Below are 12,561 nucleotides of genomic sequence, written 5' to 3'. Positions count from 1 at the left end.
ATGATCACTTAATGTTTGACATTTGCTGGATGAAATTCACCTCTGTGTCGAGCTCTTTTTTTAAGGGCTTAAGTGGTACATAGGTTTTGTGGTGGTATTCTGCACTGAGGTGAATTTTACTCTTCTGTGACTGGCAGCAATGGTGCCAATTAATACCAATTGCACTAGTGAATTTGTGAGGTGGACACTTGTCTCCTAGCAGTTGGACTAAGACCACCAAACCCCTTGTACATAGGCCACTGAATCAGATGGTGTCAACTTTGGTTTCTACTGACCTGGATTTGAACTTGTGACATAAGGTAAAGATGCTGTATCCCATTACCAATTCCCAGAACCATCCAGACTGCTCCCTGACTTGCTCCCCAGCAAATAACATTTTGGAATTCTATTTCAAACCTATCTCCTGAAATGATCTCGTATACAAAAAATAAAAATTCCACTGATCCAAAAATAAGGCTGCTTTTGCATCTTGCCTCCTAATGATATACATTTTGGTGAATTCTAGCTGTTGGTTTAAAAACACTGCTAGAGCTGTGTTTGTTCCCAGTGCTTCACAGCCAGTGAGGAAGAGATGAAAACATACCTTTTCTCTTTTGAACTTTGTATGCAGAGAACTGAAAACTGGAATAAATTAGAAGGTAAAGTTTCACTGATATTGTCAAATGGAGCACACTGTGGTTTTGACAGATTGATTATACGTACCAGTTTATTTTTGTAAGAATGGAACGCACAGTAAACCTCTTCCTCAGGATGAGTAAATTAACATTTTCTGTCAGCTGTTTAGATTATTATTCAGCAGTCTGAGATCACTTTAAAGCCTTTAACACTTTTGACAATAACTGAAAGTCATATAGTGTACCAATGCTAGAAGCAGGAGAATTTTTAATACTTGAGGGAAAAGTGAATTTAAATGCAGAAGTCAGATATTCTGTTTTAGCGTTATTAGCTCATCCATTCTATCTCCCTGAGAATGCAAAATTGTTTCATACATTACATTCTAGGGTTTTTCCATTATGGCTTTAAATGGCCCTAGTATCTTGACGACCTCCAACGCCTTTGACCTAGATTACTCAACAGCCTAATAGATCTCACTGTCCCCAAGTTGTTCCTGATATTCAGTCTAAATTTTCCCATTCTTAATTTTATCCCATTACTCCTATTATAGCAATTCTTCTCCCTCCTTGATATGTATGCCCTTCAAATACCTGTCAACTTTTATCACCTCCTTCAGTTACTTATCTCTTAGCCAGTGTGTATGTGCTTAGAGCTCTAACAGTGTGATCTTGCAAGGTGCTGAGCACTGTGGTGGTGGTATTACTTTATAGAGGCTCAATCTGAGATCAGGGCTACTTTGTGAGGGGCACTGTACAAAACACATAATGACCGGCAGTCCCTAGCTTGAGGGAGTTACAATCCCAATTACAAAGGGTGGGAAGAGAAACAGATGCAGAGAGAAAAGAGATTTGCCCAAGGTCATGCAGCAGATCAGTGGCAGAGCCGTGAATAGAACCTAGGTATTTTGACCCATGGACTGTGCTGCCTCTTGGGCCCTGAGCAGAGCATGTGATAAATTTTAAGCATGCGAGCAGTCCCATTGACTTCAGAAACACAGAAGCATTATAAATGGAAACCAGAATCTTTTTCCAGCCAAATGTTGCATCATAAACTTTTTGCAGTCAATACCTGCATTGTGATTATTATTTTGGAGCTGATCAAGTTGTTATAGAAACAAGCCAACACTTGACTTGAAAGTCTAGTCTGGTTTCTTGTGGTAAGAGCATGGCCTTGACTAGCCCTTCTTGGCATTGATCCCTAAGACTGTTCTACCCTGACCGCAACCTAGGTGCAACCCTTTTCTTTCGCGGTGAGTAATCCTGTCAAATGGAGTCTGCTTCTTTATGAAATGGTATTTTGTCTTTCATTCATGTAAAAATAGCAGGGAAAATTAATTTTAAAGGGAAAAAAAGGGAAACTGTAAATATCTTCTTTTAGAACGATCTACTAGGTGGAGCCTGGGAAATTTAGACTTGCTTTATGATTTTGTATAGCTAAGATAAACATGAGTGATGGAAAATAATTGATTGCTTTCTGTAATTGGTACATGAAGGAATAATTTAATAAGGAATATTACCTTTGGGCTTATCCGCTACTGATGGTCCCTCATCTGCCTCAGGACACTGTGAAATTTCTGTATAATAATTTGGATTTTAGTTTTTAAATATATCAGGATTTAAAACACTTTTTTATTAATGTTCATGATCTGAGAAAGAAAAATGAAAGAAACTGAATTTATTTGCATCTTCTCTGTACATTTTCATTGATATTACTTTCATGTCATACACATCACTTTCAGTTTCACCACTTGAAAGGTAAATAATTCATTGTGGACTTTGCCAAAAAAAATGAACAGATTTTTTTTTTTAGAAAAAAATTAAATACATTAAATGCTTTCTTAATTTTCATTGTCAGTGAGATTTCCCAACAAGCAACTTCATTGCTTTATTTTGCCTCTGGCTGTCATCTAAAGATCAGCAATAAAGCTTTATACAAATACTTTTATGTATTAAAAGAACAATATTTTGACACTCATTGACACAAGCAAAAAAAAAAATCAAACACAATATCAAACACCAATCAACCATACTAATTTAGTGTTTGACAACACAATAAGAGCATTGTGCATTCACCTAAAATGAATGTGAAAAGTGTTGTGTTGCACTGACAAGGAAGGTTACTCAGAACTTGACCTTTCAAGTTTATCAGGATTATACTACTTGTGGTTTTTATTAATAATACTGCCTTATTAATGTCTCATGAGTCCTTACTGAGAGTTGTAAAACAATTGAACTATCTGCTTACAAGAGAAGAGTTATACAGTGTTCCTAGTATTTCCGACTGGTGTGAGGGCTTTTGTTTCATTAGACATTGATATTGTTTTCATTTAAGATGTTCCACAAAGATTATCAAATATTTTATTATTTTAGCGACTTTAGAATTGTTGGATTATTGTCTCTAAATGTCTTGAAACTTTTAAAAAAATAGAAAAGGACCTGAACCAAAACTGTTTATCTGAACATCATTGAACTTTGAGAAAGTTCACATCTGGATCCCAACTTTATGGGTTGGGTACAGCACTGAAAAATGTTTTAAACTGCTTCTGTGACAATTTGTTGGTTGTAACTTTGTGGGCCTCTGAAAAAGCTTGTAAGGCAAGAGGTGACAAAGAACTTCCTTGGTACACTCCGAGGGACTTAAATATCTGGTCAGAATCTATTAAAATTATGTTAGATGTTATTTTGTATTTCATTGTCCATTATTCTATCAAGTACTGTGTTTTTTCTCAATAGAAATTTTTCTCATCTTGATTCTGTTTCCTTTTTAAAAAAAAAAAGTCTCTGGTTAGTGATACCAAAATCAATAGTTTGTAACATCACTGTTGTGCACAGTGGAAGTAATTGTGATGTTACAAGCACTAAGTGGTAACCATTGAATACAATATGCAGTGAAAATGGGGGAACTTGTATTCAAACATGGGTATCTTTATGTTCAGTATTAAATTACTGGGAAAGAAACACAGACAACAATAGTTCTGACTGAGCTAATTATATTTCAACTATTTACGTTTGGTAGAGAGACTTAAATAAAATTCATGAAAACTTCTAGAGAATTTAGTGCTATGAAAAGTGTCACATTAATAGAGCTAGGAACTGCTTTGTCTACAGAATAGCCTAAATTTTCAGGAATTGCTGGTGATTTTACATGCTCAGGTTGAGCCACCATAGAGGGACTTAATCTTCAGAGTGTGGGGTGCTCAGCACTTTCTGAAAATTAGTTGCCTCATGTTAGGAACCCAAAATACATTGTTTGGTCCTGACATAGAGTGCCTCCCTTTGGGGTTATACATTGTTCTGTACGTCCAGCATAGTTAGTATATCCTTCAAGAACAAACGATCACTATTTCTAGAAAACTGCAGGTTAATTTGGTCATGTTGCCTTCCTTCTTGATTATGATTACACAAAGCTATTTTTGTTTCAATGGGAAAACAAATGACTAGATCAGTTACACATACTCAAGTGGCCCTGATATCACAGAATAAAAGGGGGGAACTTTTTTTGGTGAGATCCCCTTGTTAAAATACTGTCAATACGTCACTGCTGTTTTCTTTGATAAAACATAGTAGGCAGAATACACTTGTAGTTTGGTGTCTTGCTGCTGTATAAGTCTTGTCCAAATAACATTGTCAGTGACCAGAATTAATAGTAGGCCAAGTGCTACTATCCTTACTTAGTCAGAACTCCCATTGCGGTAAGGACTGCAGGATCACACCCAGTGGTTTTATATTGTCTTTAGGATGGAATCAGCTTATATGACTCATAAGGCATTTTCTACTGTAACTGAGCTTCACTGATGTTTTTCAGCCTTTTGTGTTTCGGTTTGTATTATGTACAGTATCTACATATTAAGCTGTTCACTCTGGCATACAGAATGAGTATGTATCACTGCCCCTCTTTATCCAGTGTGCTTTCATGCATACTGTTTGTATACTTAGTACACACCTATACTTTTTACAGTGTGGTGTAAGCAGTCAGTCAAATTTCTGTGACTCAGACCAATAACAACACCTTTTACCCTCTCTGAGGGTAAATAAATTAAAGGGGTGCTATCATTGCAATTTAGGTCCAAAACTGAAGTTGTCCGAGAACCCAAGAAGCAAATATTAGCCATCATTCCCAATTTCTCATTTTAAGTTTCCTTCTAATAAGCAATCATTGATATCCATTTATCTAGTAGTTTCAGAAACAATTGCTAGTCTGGGTTACTTCATAAAAGGCCCAATTATGCCTTTTAGCACTGGATTTAGAAGATAGTGGTAAGGAGCCACTTCACATTATGGGTAGCTCAGACAAGGATTGAGTCAGAGGAGGGCATAATACCTTCCCAAGCAGCCAGGGTGCAGGGGATAGGGAAACCTGCTATTCCCCCCAAGGCACCTGACCTGCTCCATGGGACAGTACAGTCTCCAGAGGGAGGTGGATCAATTGTGGCACAAAAGAAATAGTCCCTCACTGTCAGTGCAGGAACTGCAGTTGTGCCAGACCCTTGGCTGGCCTCGTTGGGGAAACAGGATATTTGACTTCCCATCCCACCATATGACCCCTGTAACATCTTCTCACACTTGAGGCGAAAATGTTCAGTTATGCTGCTCAGTGATGACCCCAGCGAAGTAGCTAGACTTTGAATCACCATAGTGCCTTGTTCAACCCACTGAATTCCTCAGTCCACTTCTAGACAGTGGAGTATGAAAGATTATAAAAACAGAATTGCTATAAATAACGGCAGTGTACTCTTGAGTCTCTCTAACTGGTGATGTTTTTTGCCTGAGTCACAAATTACTCCCTAATTTTTGGCAGACTTGAGGTAACCTGTGCCCTCCACGCACAAAAAATAAATAGAACTAGACAGCCACCAGTCAGTGTGTCTGTCTCTGTACCGTTAGGGTGATGTGTTCTGCATCAGACCCATGCTATCTGTTAAGTCTCCTGTAGTAAGTACATTTGATTTGTGGTTAGAACATGTTTTTCATTTTATTGCAGGACTGTGTATGGTACATAGAAATGTGACTTCATGTGATGCATATGTTCTGTAGTGGTGGAGTACAACAATTAAATGTATCAGAATCACTGGTAGCTATATTTTCTAAGTAACACACATCAATCTGTCTGACTGTGTTTGGACATCTTGTTAGAATTTAGGACTTGCCACCACATAAGACACAAAAAAGGTTTTGTTAATTTTGTGGACAAATCAGTAATTAGCATTTTATTTCTGCAATAGAAATCATCAATTGTCATTTAAACCATAGTCACTATTTGAGGTTTAGATTTTTTTTCTTCTTCTTAAACAGACAGGCCCCTAATTAAGCTGATTTCTAACAATATACTGTGCTCACTGCCACCAGTAGAGGAGTGGATGATTTAAAGAAAGGAATCAAATAAATATAGTTAAACATAACCTTGATTAACAAGTCTTGTTATTCATGGATGACAGCACAGTTAATAAGTGTTTTCTGGCTGGGATGCTGGACTGGAATTTAATGGTGAGGCACAAGTGCAACAGACTGCAGATTCTCAAGACAAACACACACATCACAATCACAGTACGAGAGGCATGTACGGAATTAGTATGTATTGGCTGTGCTAGTCCAGTTCAGGTTTTCCCCTTCACTGATCCAGGTGTGAACATGAACAACACTATGAGCAAGAGACTTCTAAATGGGTGTTGGCCTCGTAGAAAACTGGCTCATGTTTAGAAATGTTGCTTGAAATTAGAGTTCCTCACCTGGAGGGAATTTTTTTTTATATATATATATTAAAAAAAAAAAAAAAAAAAGTTTTGGCAGCAGTTGTAGTTAAGACTTGCAGAACAGATATCCAGCTCACGTAATCACAAAAGTGCATCCGCATGTTAAACTTGCTATGTAGTCTTCTACAGTGAATTTTCTGTCTTTAAATGTAAATGACATAGTATTGCCTTTCGACTTTGTGAGTCACTAGAGCAGAGACAAAAAGAGTTCAAATATGAAAAATATGTTTTGTACGTTTGCCATTAAAGGAACAATGTGATTTGAAGAGAGCTAGAGCCTGGATAGTTTCTGTAATAGTTTTCTCCTCCTCTTCAGCCTTAACCACATTTTGGTAACCAAATCCATCTAAAGAGTAAGGAAAGAGTTAGAGATATGTATTGTGATAAGTGACTTTCTGTCGGCCTATTAGGGATATATAAAAAAAAAACCTACAGAGAAAATTAGGAAAAACCATGCCCCCCTTTCCACTCCACAAAAATTCCTAAAATATGTGACCTCATGATGGTTAAAAGATAGCCAAGAGCCAGAGCTGGGCAATGATTTTATCATAGATTGAAGCCCGGGCATGTCATGGGTCATGTGGTTCAGCATGTGAACAGGAAGGTGAGAATTGGTGAACTTTTGCCTCAGTTGTGCAGTCCATCAGAGAATAAATGGACCAAATCACTGTGCAGCTGTATAAGGAGGTGAACGGCTGAATACTTTTCACACAGAGGCCTTTGTGTTCTGGACATGATCTAGCATTATGATGGGGCACACTAGGCTGCGGCTTTGTAGCAATTACTAAGCCATTATCACGCTAGAACACAAGATCATTTATCTTCTAATTCAGAGTGTCACCTGTTCTTCATTTACCAGTCAATAACCATTAATTATGCTCAGTGGAAATTTAAACAAAGCTGTTCCTCTCTGTTAAAACCAGTAAACCATTCAGTAATGACAATTAAATCTGGAGCTGCATATCCCTTCTCCCTCCTTATTCTTGTTCTCTGCCTGGAGTGTGGTACAATATGTTTTCTTACGGGAAATGTCTAGAAATTGATAGATCAAGGGCCTCTGATAGTATGATGAAAAAAGAGCACATTCCTGACACATTCTGTAGGGAAAGTGTGTAGCTACTTCTTGTACACAGATTTCTGATTGGCTACATAATATGTAACAGCAGAAATGAACATTTTTGGTGCTGAGTTTGTTGAAGTATTTTCTGCCAACTGGCTTGCCTTTGTCTTTATTTTACAAAAACTGCATGCAGACATGTTCAAATGAACAACTCTTTACCTCCTTGTTAAAACAATCAATGATTTTTTTCATAATTATTAGAATGTTACTTTTCACTGGTTTGATTGGGCTAATTATAAAATGGATTGAATGCCAAAAGAAAAGAAAAGGACAAACCATGATACATTTTCCAGTAATCGTTATTCCAAGCACTGCTTTTCCTAGCAGAAATTCAGGGAGAAGTTCCTTTTAGTTTAACAGCATCTGTGTTATTTGATCATTACAAGCTTGATCCTGTAGAAATGTACCACAATGTATGCTCCAAGATTTGCTTGCTCTTTGAAATGGTAGAAAAGCATGACAAAGCAAATCCAAAAAAGCTGGTAGGAAGTTTTAATATATATATAGGGAGAGAGAGAGCATTCATGTTGCCAAACTAAGAACCAAAAAACCCAAAGTAGCATCAAATATTTATGTGGTTATTGTTTTTTTGTGGGTGAAATATATATATTTCTGTAGCTAAAATGCAATTAAGCATCACACAAAAATAACAGTGACTACATAAATACCTGATGCTGTATTGACTGCGTTTTTTGGTTTTTAATTTGGCAATGTGAATACTATGCCACACTAAATTGTGCAAAAATTAAAATATTCGTGTTATTAAATCATAGAAAATTGCTTTAAAATCTCCTCCTAATACCATTGGCCATATCCTGATTTAATTACTCTTGCAAAAGTCCCATTGATGGAAATAGGAGAGTCTGTATGAATTTTGACTGACTGAATAAGGACTGAGAGTCTGATCCTACAGTCCCTTATTCACTCAGATAGTGCCTACTCCTTTGAGCAATCCTGTTGGTTTCAGTAGGTCTACTTAGGTAAGTAAAGGTTTGTGGGATCAGGGATTGAGTTAGGACTTCAGGATTAGTCCCATGTTTGAAATATTCATTTTTTGCTCTGTTGAAGGTTGGTATGGCTGTGAACCCTACAAGTCTAGTCAGACGTGAAAGAAAGGGTGTCAGTGATTTACTGTAACCTTGTGAATCAAAACAAAAACCCAAATGTTCCAAGAAAGATAGTATCAAAGATAGCAATTAAGACATCTCTTGCCAGCAGAAGGAATTTCATCAGTCAATCGTATATTGCTGCGTCATTGGCTAGAGAGCTCAACCCTGGGGAGGAAAAATAAAGCTGCTGCCATTGTCCCACCCAGCATGCCACATCCCTGAAGCACAATTAATGTCAAGGACATACACAGGAGTTGCCCAAAATCCCACCTTCCGTGCACTTTCAAGAGGCAAAAGGAGCGTGTTAATAAAATCTCGCAGAAATATTAAAGCTACAAAGAAACAACAGGAAGCAAAATGACTTGCAAATAAAATAATTTGAAGGGAGTATATCTTCTTGCTTTGCCTGACACTAATTTACTGAAAGGGCGGGGTGGCGGGAGAGAAGAATTGAACTTCTCAGGTGGTATTTACTGAGAGAAACGGAGCTGTCCCAAAGCTTTTATTAATCTGATTGGCAGAGAATCCACTAGCATCTGGGGACCTACTAAAGTTTTCTTTAAATTTGACGTGAAGAGGTCAATGCAAATAGCATTGTGGATTACACTATAAGAAAATGGCAATTCCTTTTACCCTGTGGAGAAAGAAATGAATTATTTTGCTTTTGTGTACTGATTATTTATTAAAAGAAGGCTCTGATGTGCATCGATTGCTCCCTGTTTCTAACTTAAGGAAATAAAGTGTTTCCATCACTTTGACCTAGAGTGATAGTTTTATTTTTTCCATCTATAGTTTCTGGGTGGCAGTGTGGTCTCATGGATAGGGCACTGGATTGGGTGTAAGAACACCTGGGTTCTATTACTGACATTGACTGGCTGTGTGACTTTAGGCAAATTACTTTACTTCAGGGTGCTTCTGTTTCCCCTCCCACCCTTTGTCTGACTTTTCTATTTAGACTGGAAACTGTCTGGGGCAGGCATTCTCTCTCATTATGTGTTTGAAGAGTGCTAAGTACAGTGAAGCCACAGAATCTCCTCTGGGGCCTCTAGGCACAAATGTAACACAAATAACAATAGTAGTAATCTGTGAAGTTGTGATTTAGAAATAGTTCTGATTTTGGTCACTGTTCTGATCTTTGCACAGCCTGCACTCTTTGAAAGAGAATGTTAAGTGTTTGCCTAACTTCTCCATTAGTATTTCCATACATTGAAAAGGGGAATCTTGCTTGCCACACCTTCAGATGCATAGAATCATAGAATATCAGGGTTGGAAGGGACCTCAGGAGGTCATCTAGTCCAACCCCCTGCTCAAAGCAGGACCAATTTCCAACTAAATCATCCCAGCCAGGGCTTTGTCAAGCCGGGCCTTAAAAACCTCTAAGGAAGGAGACTCCACCACCTCCCTAGGTAACGCATCTCCAGGTGTGTGCAGGAAGAATAGCTGAATTTGAAATAATGCACTATGAAAATATTGGTCCTGTCTGTCCTGTATTTATTTGGGTTAAATCTAGTTTAAAATAGTCAACAATGTATTTGACCACAGTTAGGTAGTTCTATGTTTTTGCCCTACTGACAACATCCCTTAAATTGGAGGGGGGGTATATAATATTTCGCTTTCCATTACATGTGAATAAATGTAAGGTTTATAATAAATGGGTTCTTACTCCTAAGCGTTACTGTCTACTTTTGAACACTGAGTCTTGATTTAAAATATCCCCCCCAGAAATCCCTGGTGTGAAACAGAGAAAATCCGGTATATTACAGACAATTTTCTGTAATGTGAAATAATTCCAATTAGTCACTTGTAAGAGTTGTGCTGAACTAGCTAACAGCCTCGTGTTAAAAAGTGCTAATTTCCCCAGTTGCATGCATACATATATCTTATTATCTGCAAATCAAAATGTGGTAATATAAGATCATGCACAAAAGGGCCCACTTACAGGTGCACTTAATCTGGATTTGTTTATCTTTCTGCAGGCTATGTGGCTGATGTTGCAAACGGATGAGCCAGAGGACTTTGTCATAGCTACTGGGGAGGTCCACAGTGTCCGTGAATTTGTGGAGAAGTCATTTAAACACATTGGGAAAACCATTGTGTAAGTATGAATAGGAGCTAGCAGTTTCTGAATCGTATCAACTATTGACATGTGGCTTTGATTTTGCCATTACATAGCAATATTTTTTTTTGTATTCTTTTTCACTTTCACGTTTCTTATGTTTGTAACATAAGGCCTCTGGATCTGAATCACTGACTCTCGCTCAGCCTATCCAACCGCAGGGTATTGCTCCAGCACCCTCCCCTCCACCAAAAACACATCTAGCAGAATTTCATCCACTCCAGGTGGGGTAGGTTGTAGATATCTCACCTCGGCATTCTTATAGGCTGATCCTTTTCCATTGTAAATCCCATCTTCCTGCCCTCAGTTCCCCAACACCATTGCCCTCCCTACTCTGGGAGGGCTGACCACCTCGGCTGAGATTACAGTGCTATACCATTCTGTACTGGCTCGTAGGGAATGGATGTTTTAGACACATTTTATTGTTGGTGCACTTTTGTCCTCATCACCAGTCCCAAAACAGAAACTGCCACTTCAGCCACATTCCCAGAGTCCGCCAGTTTAAGATGTCACACCTGTAAACTTGATTCCTTTCTGTGTGGCAGCATGTTGGCCACGCTGCTGGGACTATATAGCAGCATCGCTCTGCATTCTTCTTAGTTCTTGTCCTACTGAGCCATAAAAATGTTGAGCTGTGGGTGCAGAAAGTTTACAGTGCATATTCTGCATAGTTTGACTGAAAATACAAAATTCCTTCTCAAGGCCAGATAATAAAATCAGGCTGGCTTTGTGAATGCTTTCTGTAATTTATATTTTTATTGTTTATTATTTTTTCAATTTCCCTCCTTCTGTATCTTCTCTGGGCCCCATGCATCAACATACCAATCTCAGCTGGAAGAGGGAGAGGAAAGCCACAGGCTCTTCCATGACGCTAGCACCAGGGCTCTTCCTCAGGCCATCAAAGACACTGGTGCAGCTGGTGAACTTTTGACAGGGCCAGTAAGTTTTACTTGGGAGCAAAAACTTGACACATTCAATAAATATGCAGAAGTGCACAGATATATACAATATTATTTGAATAGTCAGTGGGTGGTTGGGTAGATAATAACATTTTTCCTTAATGCATGTTAGTCTGGTTTCAATTTTTGGCATTTACTTTCAGAAAAATTCAGAGGGGCAGTATAGTAATGAACTTCCAGCCCCAAAGCTCGATTTTAGGATATTTTTCTTCAAATATTTAGCATCTTTCTTGATTTGCTTGCCCATCTTCTCTACCTCTACACAATTAACAGTGTGAACTTTAACCACAGTGACATTTTTCAAGGGCACTAGGAATTGTTTCCTCTCTTTCTTTCTTTTTTCTGTATTTATTATGTTTCTTTTTTTATGACTGACTTTCACTGGTAAGTATTGTTTTAAATTGAAATCAGGTGAAACATTAGTGTTTACTGTGGAAACTGTTGTTCTGTTCAGATGCGTGATCTTATGATATCCAGAACCCTTTCTTCTGTCTCCTGTTGGATGTTGCTCTGCATTAAGAAGACGTCTTGGTGGTCAACATTTTTAAATGTGGATGTCTAAAGTCAGGCACCAAAATTCATGTTTAGAAGTGCTGGGCATCCACTGACTTCAAGTCTACTCACCTATTTAAAATTAAATACCCTACTTAAGAGTTTTGCTGGACTGGTCTAGTGTACTCGGCACTTCCAGGATCAAGAGCTAAATGATATATTCTTGTAAGCAAAAGAAAAAATAAACTCTGAACTCATCTGCCCCGCAAAGGAAAGGAAAGCAAAAGGGAAAGAATTTTGCAAATAGCTCCTATTATAAATAATGAGGAAAACCCCATTTTCAAAAGTCATTAGATACTAAAGTCTCTACTGTCCATTGAGTGTCAATGAGATGTAGGGAT

At 38.0% G+C, this 12,561-nt stretch overlaps 1 protein-coding gene across 1 annotated transcript in view; it reads left to right on the top strand.

The window, feature by feature from the left end:
* Window positions 1-12,561, top strand: part of GMDS (GDP-mannose 4,6-dehydratase) — a 563,918-nt gene that overhangs the window by 451,985 nt on the left and 99,372 nt on the right. The window contains exon 8 of the mRNA XM_054018107.1: window positions 10,570-10,688. Coding sequence (XP_053874082.1) covers window positions 10,570-10,688 — 119 coding nt within the window. The remainder of the gene's footprint in view (window positions 1-10,569; window positions 10,689-12,561) is intronic.

This window comes from Malaclemys terrapin, chromosome 2 (genome assembly GCF_027887155.1).
Source record: "Malaclemys terrapin pileata isolate rMalTer1 chromosome 2, rMalTer1.hap1, whole genome shotgun sequence".
NCBI lineage: Eukaryota > Metazoa > Chordata > Testudines > Emydidae > Malaclemys > Malaclemys terrapin.
The sequence above is the reverse complement of the archived record's forward strand: the minus strand, read 5'-3'. Positions and strand labels throughout refer to the sequence as shown.